At 44.7% G+C, this 13,140-nt stretch overlaps 2 protein-coding genes across 5 annotated transcripts in view; one reads left to right on the top strand and one right to left on the bottom strand.

The window, feature by feature from the left end:
* Positions 1 to 365, bottom strand: part of LOC109938560 (proteasome subunit alpha type-7) — a 15,664-nt gene extending 15,299 nt beyond the window's left edge. The window contains exon 1 of one of the 2 annotated variants that reach the window (XM_020536944.2): positions 143 to 365. In XM_020536944.2, the coding sequence (XP_020392533.1) occupies positions 143 to 244 (102 nt within the window). In that variant the 5' untranslated portion in view covers positions 245 to 365. The remainder of the gene's footprint in view (positions 1 to 142) is intronic. The other variant, XM_048596235.1, reaches the window with a different exon arrangement.
* Positions 366 to 866: 501 nt separating this feature from the next.
* The window catches only part of ss18 (SS18 subunit of BAF chromatin remodeling complex), a 58,245-nt gene continuing 45,971 nt past the window's right edge, over positions 867 to 13,140 (top strand). For 2 of the 3 annotated variants that reach the window (XM_048596232.1, XM_048596234.1), the window contains exons 1-2: positions 1,579 to 1,694; positions 6,728 to 6,804. In XM_048596232.1, the coding sequence (XP_048452189.1) occupies positions 1,626 to 1,694; positions 6,728 to 6,804 (146 nt within the window). In that variant the 5' untranslated portion in view covers positions 1,579 to 1,625. Of the gene's footprint in view, positions 931 to 1,578; positions 1,695 to 6,727; positions 6,805 to 13,140 lie in introns of those variants that run through there. The other variant, XM_048596233.1, reaches the window with a different exon arrangement.

Here is a 13,140-nt window from a genome sequence, read left to right as displayed (position 1 = left end):
GATCACTGTCCCTGGAGGGGGGGAGAGATGTGTGGGATCACTGTCCCTGGAGGGGGGGAGAGATGTGTGGGATCACTGTCCCGGGGGGGGGGGGGGGGGGGGGCACTGTCCCCGGGGTGGGGCGGTTCTGCCGCAGACTCACCGCTGTCGAGCCTTTCTTCACGGCCTCTTGTGCGTATTCCACTTGAAACAGATGTCCGTCTGGAGAGAACACAGTGATAGCTCGGTCATACCTAGCCGCCATAGCTGCGATCACCACACCAACCCCCCCAACTTCACCCTCCAGCCATAACTACTGGCACAACGCACGCGCACAAGCCAACCGCCGGCACAACGCACGCGCACAAGCCAACCGCCGGCACAGGGAGCAAAAATAAAGGTTCCCCCACTGCGCACGCACCTTTGGAAGGGGCGGAGCTGTGGCCAATGGACTTCACCAATTAAACAGCTTCTCCGGAGGGGTAGTAGGAATCATATCGTTCCGTTATATCATTAACGCACAGCAACAGTAATGAAAATCCTATTATTGAAAGGGAGTGATTGATTATTCTTCAGTTTTCTTTTACTCGTTGCGTAAATTTGGTGGGGCAGTGTGTGTATTCTATACATCGGTATTTCGCACCCCCTATCCCGACCACTGGGTCTAGTTTGATTTGGCTCCGGGCTGGAAGGAACCACAAAGAGGAGGGGGAGGATTGGACGAAATCCAGCTTCATAACGTCAGGGCGATCTGACACAAAATACAGCTACGGACTGCAAACATTATGTATCTTTAAATTAATTGACCCCCTTTACTGTTTGAGCATGCTGAAAAGCATCTACTTTCATTGCAATGTTGGTTCCATCGCTGCTAAAAAAAACCCGTCTTCCCTGCTCCAGATTCTGGTCTTGAAGCTAGAAGGAATGAACCATTTGTCTCCAGTCGGCAGGGTGGGTACTGAGGTCAACTGCAGAGGCCTGGGAATGTCTGGCTTCATTGATTAGTAAACTACATGGTGGTTACAGTCGTGGGATGCATTTCATGTCTTACTCTAGCCTAATTCGGATTTGTTGCTTTACTCTGTGTAGGAATTGCTTGCTGTTGCATCCACACAATCCCCAGTGGTTGCAGTGTAACTGGCAGGAGTTTACCAGGAATTCTTCATTCATTAATGGGGGAGATCCTCAGCTGACTGATTCATTAGAAATTGCACACAAAATACTGCACTGTCTCCCCAGTCACTGAAAATGCACTGGATCAAAATAATGCAGGCACTTGCAGCCCTCTTTGTCTCCTTGCACAGCTGCTGACAACTTCTTGCTGCAGCCCGGGTGTGCATTTTCTACCTTACGCCTTTTAGTGTTGGGGCTGGAGGAGGGGTGTAAACTCTGCCATTTCCCCTTCCTCCCACAGCTACAAGAGAGTTTTTTTTAAATATAGTAGAATCTCTTTGAAGAGAGAAGGGGGAAGAAAAAGAGCGCTGCCTGTTTCCAAGGAGGAGGAGTTGCTACCATGTCTGCTGCATTCTGTGTGCTGTGTGGGTGAAGAGAGGGGAGGGAGTGAGGAGTGAGGGGTGGGGGGGAGAAATAAGAGAGGAGTGGAAGGGTGAGAAATAGTCTCAACTCCATACACAGAGCAGAGCACGATGTCGGTTGCATTTGCTACTCCCCGGCAGCGCGGGAAAGGTGAAATTACACCTGCCGCCATTCAGAAGGTAATGTAGCGAGTTTTGGAACGTTGCGACAATGTATCCGCTCAGATTGTTACGCTGGAGGGTTACATTGTAGCAGGCGTGCAACAATGTAACCTATACACACACTCCGGGGGGGAGGGGGCATCAGATCATGAAGCCTTTGTATTCGTACCGAGTCCTGTTGAGCTTCAGCAGGGAACAAAAATCATTTTCTTCTTCCCTGTGTATTTTGTTTTAAAATTAAGATTCCGTGGGGGGAGGGGGTTCCTATGCACTCACCCAGACACGAAGAAGAAATGCTTCACAGAGAGGGGGAATCTTGCTATAGCGGCCATGATGAAGGTCTTCAACTGTTTTTGGGAGAACATTTTATTTCTTTGTCTTTTCCCCCCTCCCCCCGAGCTTCTTGAAGCTTTTACAACCTCACTCCTAAGTCCAACCTCGCTCAGCGAAATTCACAAGCGCCAGGAAATGATCATTTTCTCATAAGTACAATTGGGTTGGCAGTTAACTTTTAATCCGTCTCCAGTAATTTTTTTTCTCTCTGAGGGTTTTTTTTTCTTGCAATGGCTGGTTTGAGTTGAAATATTCCCCTTTTCTCCACCCCTTAAGAATACTTTAGATCTGCCGATGGATTTGATTTTACGCTTTTTCTATTTATTTCAACCAACTTTAATTGTTCGAGTTGATGTGTGATCTTGAGCGAGTAACGCGTTTTGGGGGAATTTCTGTTAAATCAATTTTACAACAAGATCACTTTTTTTTTGTTTGTTCTGAGCTGAGATGTTTATTTACACTCGTGTTTTTTTTTATTGTGCTGGAAATAGCAGTTTCTGCACAGTTTAGGTTTGACTCCCGAGTCTGTCCTGTTTCGCGTTGCTCCTTTGGCATTTCCCCTCTGGGTTGTCTCCTCTCCGCAGCCAAGCTATTTTGCCAAGTCACGGGCTACGTTTTGGGTCATGTTGCTGGGGCAGGTTTAAACCCAGAAGCCTGGCTGCTTCAGCTGGAGACTTGAGTTCAAATCCCAGCTTGGCAATTCCAAGTCTGGTAAGCTCAGCTACACTTGGCCTGGCCAACGGCGCAATTTTTAAAATTGTTCAGATGAAACGAAATATTGTGGACTGCGAGGAGGGTAGTCATGGACTTGGAGAGGACATGACTGGAAGGGGCAGCTGAAATTTAACACAAAAGTAGAAATTGCTGGAAAAGCCCGACAGGTCTGGCAGCATCTGTGGAGAGAAATCAGTTGACGTTTGGGTCCAGTGACCACCCCCAACCTTCAGAACTTTCTGATTTACAGCATCCTCAGTTCGATCTGTTTTAATGCAGATGAAATGTGATGTGGAGAAGTCTGAGGAAAGCAAAGGGACATGATAAAATGAAAGGAACACGATAAAAAAAGAAAACACAATTTGCTGAAGAAGGGTCCCGACCCGAAACGTCAACTTTCCGGCTCCTCTGATGCTGCCTGGCCTGCTGTGTTCATCCAGCTCTACACCGTATGTCTCTGCGATGAAATGAAAGCCTTTATTCTCCAAGGGGCTGCACAGGATTTGGGGGTTGGTGAGTGCACCATTTCTGGAAGGCAAGGAGAGAAAGTGGTTGAAAAGGCACAAAGAGTCCTGGCTTTTAAAATAAGCTTAAAGAATACAACGCATTCAGCCAGTAACTCAGTGTTCCTCAACTGAAGTCTAGTGCTGAATTCTGGGCTGCACACTTTAGGAAGGATATACAGGTCTTGGAGGGAGTACAACGTAGGTTTACAAAAATGATACCTGGACTTCAGGGGTTAAGTTATGAGGAGAGATTATACAAATTAGACGTGTTTTCTCTAAAATTTAGAAGGTTGAGGGTGATCTGATCGAAGCCTTCAAGATATTAACAGGAAAAGATAAACAAATTGCTTAACAAAAATGTATCTAAATTATTAACGAATGTGGGCCTAAGGCAAGTATATGGAGTTAAGTCACAGATCAGCCATGAGTTCATTAATTGGCAGAACAGGCTCAAGGGGCTGAATGGCCTAATCCTGTTCCTCTGTGTGAACATGTTAGATGCAAATTTACAGAGGCAGATGGTTGGTAGTGAGGGTATACCTATAATCCAGGCTATGGGGTTGCAGGTTCAAATCCCATCACAACAGCTGTTCGACTTTAAATTCAATAAATAAAAATCTGGAATCTAAAACTATACTCCAGACCCACAGCAAAGTAGTTGACTCCTAACTGCATATTTGTCACCTTTAGAAGTTCCTATTGAATTTTTTAATGCAATATGAAAACCAATCCTCATCTCCTCATGCCCTTTTGCAAATTTTGAAAAATTCATTCATTGGATGTGGGTGTCACCTTCAGGGCCCAGCATTTATTGCTGAGTTGCTCTTGAGAAGGTGGTGGTGAGCTGCCTTCTTGAGCTGGTGCAGTTTTCGTAGGGATTCTGCAATCAATTTAGGGAGGGTGCTCCATGATTTTGACCCAGTGACACTGAACATGCAGCGATATATTTCCAAGTCAGGATGGTGAGTAGCTTGGAGGGGAACTTGCAGGGGATGCTGTTCCCAAGTATCTGCTGCCCTTGCCCTACTAGATGGAAGTGATCGTGGGTTTGGAAGGTGTGGGTTTGGAAGGTGTTGCCTAAGGATCCTTAATGTGGTTTTTGCTTTGCCAACTTCCTTCATTCCTTTGAAGAATTAACAAAATGTAGACTTGTATAGTGCATAGGTTGTGATGTCAGTGAACTCTGAAGTGTATGACGATAAGGTACCACAGTGTAGACACATGCCTAAAATCAGGGCACATGGAGTAAGGAGAAGCCACGAAATGTAGAGACAGATGGTGACCAAACAGGAGAGAAAACTTCCACCGCCCAGTGGAAATAGGGCTTTTCCACTGGGATCTGTGCTGCTCTTCATCCCGAGAAATGATTTTGGGCTTCTGACGTCTCAAGTGCAATGTGAAGATTTGCTGTTGGGAGCAAGTTGCGGAAGACTGAGCTAATGTGGAAGAGGACTTGGTCGAAATGCATGACAATGTTCATGAACGTGTAGAGCAAGTCTGCAAAGGGAGTCACTGAGTGGGAGGTGGCATCTTCTGATCAGAGCAATGAGGAGCAATCCCCGTTAGAAACAGTAACCTTCTTTAGTGAGTGGCACAGAGGGCTCTTGTGCTGCAGCTACACAAATCGTTAAAAGTAGCCTTTGGTCATGTTCTGATGCCTCCTTTTGTGGCTCGTGTCAAATTTAGTTATAGTTTCAGCGAAGTGCCCTTTACACAACACTGTGCAAATGCAGGTTGTTATGTTGCCGCCTCTCCCAATGTCTACTTGCTGTAGACAATTACTTATTTGCAAGTGGCATTCACCTTGGGAAACATGGACACTCCTCAGCACACAATCCTGAAGTTGGACACTTCATAAATACAATAATGTTGAGCGACAGAAAGACTTGCAAGTTCCCCTCCAAGCCATTCCCTATCCTGACCTGGAAATATATCATTGTTCCTTCAGTGTCACTGGGTAAAAATCCTGGAATTCCCTCCCTAAGGGCATTGTGGGTCTACCTACAGCACATGGACTACAGCGGCTCAAGGAGGCAGCTCACCCCTACCTTTTCAAGGGGCAATTAGGAACGGCCAATGAATGCTGGCCCAGCCAGAGACACCCATGTTCCACAAAAGAACTTCTTAAAAAAAAAATTCTATAGCTGCTTTCATCACCGTTCAAAGTCCCAGAAGATTCTAGAGCCAATGAAATACTTCAGAAGTGTTGCACTGGTCCGAATAGTTGAAGTGCCGCAGCCATTTTGAGCATAGCAAGCTCCCAAAAACAGCAATCAGGTGTTATTCAGACTGCCTTTTTTTTAAAATCATATTGATTGAGGAATAGGTTTGGCTCCTAGACATGGGAAAGTTTCACTACTGTTCACATTAGTGCTCCTGAAATCTTTTCTTGCCCACTTGAGAGGGCAGATGAGGATCTCCGTTTAATGTCTCATCTGAAAGATGGCACCTCTGACAATGCACCAGTCCCTCAACACTGCACTCGAGGCTCACTGTAGACTTCAATTGCTCAGAATAGTACAGCACACAAACAGACCCTTTGGCCCACTATGTCTGTGCCAAACATGATGCCATTTTAAACTAATCCCATCAGCCTGTACATGGTTGTATCCCTCTATTCCCTGCCTGTTCATGTGGCTGGTTAAATGCCTGTTAAACATTGTTATTGTATTTGCTTCTACCAACTCCCTTGGCAGCGTGTTCCAGGCACCAACCGCCCTCTGTGTTTAAACAAAAACATGCCCCACACATCTCCTTTTAAACTTCCCCATCTCTCTCCTTAAACATATGCCCCTTATTTGATATTTCTACCCTGAGAGAGACTCTGACTATCCAATCTATCCATGCCACTCATGATTTTATAGACTTCTATCATGTCACCCCTCAATGCTGTAATGGAAATAGGTCTTGGAGTGGGTGAAATGATCTATTCTGGTACCTCTACCCTATTTCAAATCACTTTATGTAAGCAGGATTAGCAGGCTACATATCATAGACAAGAGAGAGACATAGTACTGAAACTTCTCATCTTGCACTCATCAAGACAAATGCAAGAATGCCACATTTCTAATGGTTTGGAATTTTATACAATAGGTAAAAAGCATGCTGATTGGTCAGTAAGTCCATTTGATTGATAAGATTTCTGGTTGATGAAGACAGTATCAACTTGCCAAACAACCAGCTCCTCTTTCTTGGGTATACATCGTTTTAGATTGTTTGGTAATTTGGCATTCTTGCTTTGATCCTGATGAATACTAGATCAAAGTTTCATTAAGACTCCGGGTCTATGCGAATGGCCAAACGTTATGTGTTAAATGCTATCACTATGGATGTGTTTCTGGATGGACTGTATCTGATAGATTGTTGGGGCAGATCAAAACCCAAGCTCACTGACCTAAGATTTTTGAACAGTGAGTGTGCTGATGTGCAGGAACTAGGTGAGAACTAGTGAACACTTGCCTGTTGCACTCATTTTCTCCTTTACTTTTTTTTAATTAGTTACTGGATGAAAACAATCATCTTATCCAATGCATAATGGATTACCAGAGCAAGGGGAAAACTGCTGAATGTTCGCAGTAAGTTGATTTTATTTTCTGCTTTTGGGGAGAGGGTGATGTCTTAGTGGATGGGTAATCAAGAGAATCCAGACTATTACTCCAGGGACACAGGATCAAATCCCACTACTCTGGTGGAATTGTAACTTGAATAAATCTAGAATTGAAAGCTTGTCTCAGTTATAGTGACTGTGAAACTATCACCGATTGTTGTAAAAACCCATCTGGTTCACTTATGGAGGGAAACTGCCACCCTTGCCTGGTCTGGCCTACATGTGACTCCAGATCCACAGCAATGTGGTTGACTGTTAACTGTCCTCTGGGCAATAAATGCCAGTGATAACTACATGGTTTGTCAGAATTTCTTTTTCTTTATTCTTTCAAGTTGCAATTAAGGTGATGCCTGGCCAAGTGAACAATAGGGTTTTAACACTGTTGAAGGAGGCTCATCAGTCCATTGAGTCTATGCTGGCCATCAAACATGCATCGATTCTAATCTCACTTTCCAGCACTTAGCCCAATGCCTTGTATGTTATGGCATTTCAAATGCACATCTGACTACTTAAATGTTGTGGAGATTCTTGCTTTTACCAGAGGAAATGGAAAACTGCTGAATGTTCCCGTTGAGTTGATTTTATTTCAGGCAGTCAGTTCTAGATACAGAACTCCCCCTCGGTGCACAAATGTTTTTCCCCTCTAAACCTCCTGTTCCTTACCTTAAATCTGTGGCCCCAGTTTTTGATCCCTCTTCCCAATCTACACTATTGATGCTGCTCAGAACTCTGTACACCTTAATTAGATCCCCCTAAGCCTTCTCTGCTCTAAGGAAAACAAATCCAGACTATCCAGTCTCTCTTTATAGTAGAATCGCTCCAGTCCAGTTCCTGGTGAACTGCTCCTGCAATCCCTCCAGTGCAGTCACATCCTTCCTATAGTGTGGTGACCAGAAATGCACACTCCATCATATCCTCTTTGGTCTTGTATTTAATGCATCAACTAATATGGTCAACTATCCCAGATGCCTTCTTAACTACTTTGCCCACCTGTCCTGCTGCCTTCAAGGATCTGTGGACATGCACACCAATCTTTAGTCTTTAATTATTGCATCTAATTTGGGTGGAAAACTAGGTAAAATTCTGCATGCTGTATGGTAATGCAATGGAAACAAATAAAACTGAAGAATGCAAATCCTACAATGCAAGGTTGAGAAAGCAAGGGACCTTTAGTCCAGGAAAGAGATAACTTGGGTAGCCCTGATACTGTTAGACCATAAGACATAGGATCAGAAGTAAGCCATTCAGCCCATTGAGTCTGCTGCACCATTCAATGATATCCTGGCTGATCTGATAATCCTCAACTCCACTTTCCTGCTTTTTCCCATTAGGCTCAATTCCCCTTGCTGATTAAAATCCTGTCTGTCTCAGCCTGGAATATACTTAATGACTCAGGCTCGACAGACCTCTGCGGGAAAGAATTCCACAGATTCACTCCCCTTCTGAGAGAAGAAATTCCTCCTCATCTCTGTCTTAAATGGACACTCATCCTGAGATGATACCCTTTGACCCTAGACTCTCCCACAAGGGGAAACAACCTTTCTGCATCTACACTGTCAAGTCCCTTAAGAATTTTGCATGTTTCAATAAGTTCGTCTCTATTTCTTCTCTTTTCCTGTAAGTATAGGCCTAATGTACTCAACCTCTCTTCATAAAACAGTCCATCCATAACTGGTAGAACCTTCTCTGCCTCCAATATCAATATATCTTTCTTCAGATAAGAGGCCAAAGACTGTTTACATTAGTCTGAAAAGCAAAATATGTTACCTCCACTGTTTTCCCTTTATCTATCCTCCTCAAAGAATTCTAGCGAAGTTCTAATATTATGCAAGGATTTAATTGTGTAGACGGAGAGAGGATATCTTGACATTGCATGGGAATCCCCAGAACTTGGTGCCATAAACATATGATAGTTGCAAGTTCCAAAAGTGAATTCGGGAAAAATCTCTTATCTAGAGATTGGTGACAATGTGGACCCGCTCCCATAGAAAGTTTCAGTGTATTTAAGGGAAGCTGGATAAATACATAGGGAGAAGGGAATAGAATGAGCTATTGATGAGGTGAGTTAACAATCAGGTGAAATCTACTCACCAACATTGATTTGAATGTCCTGCCTCTGCATTACACATGTGCCTTTCCGGGTAGATTCATTTCTAATTGCTGGGCTGGGTGAAATCTGATGGGACCCACAGCCATGAACTGAATGGCTGCACTATGTGATGTTCAACTTGATTTCAACACTGGTATTCTGAAACATTTCCAACTCCACTTGAAGTGGAGGAAATGGAGGGAGATTCCCTTGCAAGATATCTTTTGAGAATGTGATTATATCTTGATTCAGTTCAGGGCATATGGCATTTCAGGCTGGCCCAGCAGTTATTGCCCGTCCCTAGTTGCCCCTTGAAGGTGAGCTGCCTTCATGAACTGCTGCAGCCCATGTGCTGTAGGTAGACTGACAATGTCCGATGCTGAAGAAACACCGATATATTTCCAAGTCAGGATGGTGAGTGGCTTGGAGAGGAGCTTGCAGGGGTTGGTGTCCCCATGTATCTGCTGCCCTTGTCCTTCTAGTGGTCATGGGTTTGGAAGGTGCTCTATAAGGATCTTGAGTGAATTTCTGCAAGGCATCTTGTAGATGGTACACACTGCTGTTACTGACGGTCAGAGGTGGAGGGAGTGGATGCTTGTGGATGAGGTGTCAATCAAACAGGCTGCATTTACCAGGACGGTGTCAAGTTTCTTGTGTTGTTGGAGTTGCACTCATCCAGGCAAGTGGGGAGTATTCCACCACACTCCTAATCTGTGCCTTGTAGATGGTGGACAGAGTTTGGGGAGTCAGGAGGTGAGTTGCTTGCTGCAGTATTCCTAGCCTCTGACCTGCTCTTGTAGCCGCTGTGTTTACATAATGAGTTCAGTTCAGGTTCTGAATGTTGATAGTGGAGTATTCAGTGATGGCAATGCCATTGAATGTTCAGGGATGATTAGATTCTCTATTGTTGGACATGGTCATTGGCTGGATTTGTGTAAAGTAAATATTACTTGCCACTTGAAAAGGATCAAAGGCTATAGGGAGAAAGTTGGAAAGTAGGATGTTAAGTTGGATGATCAGCCATGTTCCTGTTGATGGCCTATTTTCTGTTTCTATGGCACTGTTTCTATATTACCTAATCTCCTTTTCTCCAATACCCTTCTAAATTATTTATCCAAATAACCATCCAATGCCTCAAATGAATCCACCTCCACCGCATTTCCAACCAGTGCATTCCAGACTCAAACTACTTGCTGAATGAGAAAGTTATTCCTCACCTCACCCTTGCTTCATTTGCAAATCACTTTAAATCTGTGCTGCCTGTTCTTGTTTCTTTTGCAAGCAGATACAGCTTCCCCCTATCTACTGTCCAGCCTGCTCCTACTTTTGAAAACCCCTATCCCCAGATCTCCTCTCAGCCTCCTTCTCTTCAGGGAGAACAGTCCCAACTTCTTCAATTTATCCTCATTGTTGAAGATCCTCATTTTTGAAGTTCCTCATCCCTGGAAGCATTCTTGTAAACCACTTCTGCACTCTCTGCAATAAATTCACATCTTTCCTATAATGAGGCACCCACAATCGTGCATGATACTCCAGCTGAGGTCTAACGAGTGTCTTGTACAAGTTCAACATCAATGCCTTGGTCCAGTATTCTATGCCCCTGTTCATAAACCAGCGAACAGTGTATACTTTGCTAACTGTTCTCTCCATCTGTCCTGCTGTCCTCAATGATCTGTGGACATGTATATCAGGTTTTTCTTGTAACCATTAACTTTATCCTGAATAACTGTCTTTAGACGAGTCCATACCCTTGAAGTTAAACTGATTGGTCTGTAATTGGTGGGATTATTCTTACAGTCTTTAACATAAGACATAGAACAATACATCACAGGAACAGGATCTTTGGCCCATTGTGTCTGTGCCGCCCATAATACCATTCTGAACTGACCCCATTTCTTTGCACGTGGTCCATATCCCCTCTATTCCCTGCCCGTTCATGTGTCTGTCTAAATGCCTTTTAAACATTGCTATCGTATCTGTTTCTACCATTTCCCTTGACATCACGTTTCAGACCTCTACCATCCTCTGTGTAAAAACAACTTTGTTCACACATCTCCTTTAAACTTTTCCCCTCTCAGCTTAAACCCATGACCCCAAGTATTTTGACATTTCCAACCTGGGAAATAGACTCTGACTATCCACCCTATCCATGCCTCTCATTTTGTAAACTTCTATCTAGTTTACCATCAGCCTTCGACATTTTAGCGAAACAATCCAAGTTTGTCCAACTACTCCTTATAGCTATAAGAAACAGAAATTGCTGGAAAAGCTCAGCAGGTCTGGCAGCGTCTGTGAAGAGATAGAGTTAAAGTTTCTGGTTGAGTGACCCTTCCTCAGAACACTCCAGTCCACGCAACAGCCTGGTAAACCTCTTCTACACCCTTGCCAAAGCTTCCACATCCTTCCTATAGTGCAGTGACCAGAACTGCACCCAATACTCCAAATGTGGCCTGACTAAAGTATGTTACAGCTGTATAATAACTTGCCAACTTTTATGCTCAGTGCCCTGACCAATGAATGCTGGTTCCCTTCTTTACTACCTTATCCCCTTGTGTTGCCACGTTCAGGGAGCGCTATGAACTTGTGCCACAAGATCCCTCTGTATATCAATGCTCCTAAGCGTCCTTCCATTTACTGTATACTTTCCTCTTGCATTTGACCTCCCAAAATTCATCACCTCACACTTGTCCAGATAAAACTCCATCGACCATTTCTCTGTCCAACTTTCCAACTGATCTATATCCTTTGACAACCTTCCTTACTATCCACATCTCCACTAATTTGTGTGTCATCTGCAAATTTACTAATCAAGTCTTTGACACTTTCATCCAAATCATTTGTACATATTAGAAACAACAGAGGTCCCAGCACTGATCCTTACGGGACACCACTGGTCACAGACTTCCAGTCAGAAAAACACTCCTCCACAACTACCCTCTGTCTTCTATGACCAAGGCAATTTTGTATCCAACTTATTAACTTATCATGGATCCCATGTGACTTAATCTTCTGGACCAGCCTATCATGAGGGACCTTGTCAAATGCTTTACTTAAATCCATGTAGACAACATCCATTGGCCCACCCTCAATCAAACATTTTCATCACTTTCTCAAAAAAACAAGACCTACCTCCCCTGCACAAAAAGCCATGCTCCCCTCCACAAAACCATCCCTCATTCACCCATTCCTCTCTAAATATGGGTAAATCCTATCCCTAAAAAAAAATCTTCTCCAATAATTACCCTACCATTGACATAAGGCTCATCGGCCTATAATTTCCCGCATTATCCTTCTTGTCCTCCTTAAACAAAGGAACAACACTAGCTATTCTTCAGTGCTCTGGGACATCGCCTGTGGCTAAAGAAGATACAAAGATCTCTTTCAAGGCCCCTGCAATCTCCTCACTCAGGCTGTAATGTTTGCAATTGCAATTTGCAAATCTGCAGTCTCAATTCCCAATTTACCGAATCTGGGGAAGACAGACAGAACATGCCAGCACCCTGCAATTTTCTCTCTCCCTTCCTTTTTAAATCAAAACCTTTCTTTTTGTTGTTGAATTGAGTTTTCACCATCTGCCATGTCCCCAGAATGTTGGCCTGGGGCCTGAGATTATTTATCCAGTGACAATGGCACAGTGCCACCGTCTCTCCAGCCTGCAGCTGCTGCTAACATCGTTATCCACTTGCTTCTGCAGAAGGACATTCGTTCGTGTGAAACAAGGGCCATTTCAATTGAGCAGTGAAGGTGTTACATACTCCCTAAACCAGCACCTCCAGCCCCCATGCCCCTCCCTATCTCTGTCACCTCCTCTGGCCCCCATTCCCCTCCCTATCGCTGTCACCTCCTCCGGCCCCCATTCCCCTCCCTACAGCCGTCACCTCCTCCGGCCCCCACACCTCCTCCCTATCGCTGTCACCTCCTCCAGCCCCCATTCTCCTCCCTATCGCTGTCACCTCCTCCGGCCCCCATTCCCCTCCCTATCTCTGTCACCTCCTCCGGCCCCTACTCCCCTCCCCATCTCTGTTACTTCCTCTAACCCCTAATCCTATTCCTGAATCTGTCACCTCCCCCGGCCCCTACACCCCGTCCCTATCTCTGTCACCTCCTCCGGCGCCCACGCCCCGTCCTTACCTCTGTCACCTCCTCCGACCCCACGCCCCGTCTCTGTCTCTGTCACCTCCTCCGGCCCCTACACCCCGTCCCTGTCTCTGTCAT

This window comes from Rhincodon typus, chromosome 4, assembly GCF_021869965.1.
Source record: "Rhincodon typus isolate 14 chromosome 4, sRhiTyp1.1, whole genome shotgun sequence".
Classification (NCBI taxonomy): Eukaryota; Metazoa; Chordata; class Chondrichthyes; order Orectolobiformes; family Rhincodontidae; genus Rhincodon; species Rhincodon typus.
Note: the sequence above shows the minus strand (reverse complement) of the source record. Positions and strands in the feature narration are given on the sequence as shown.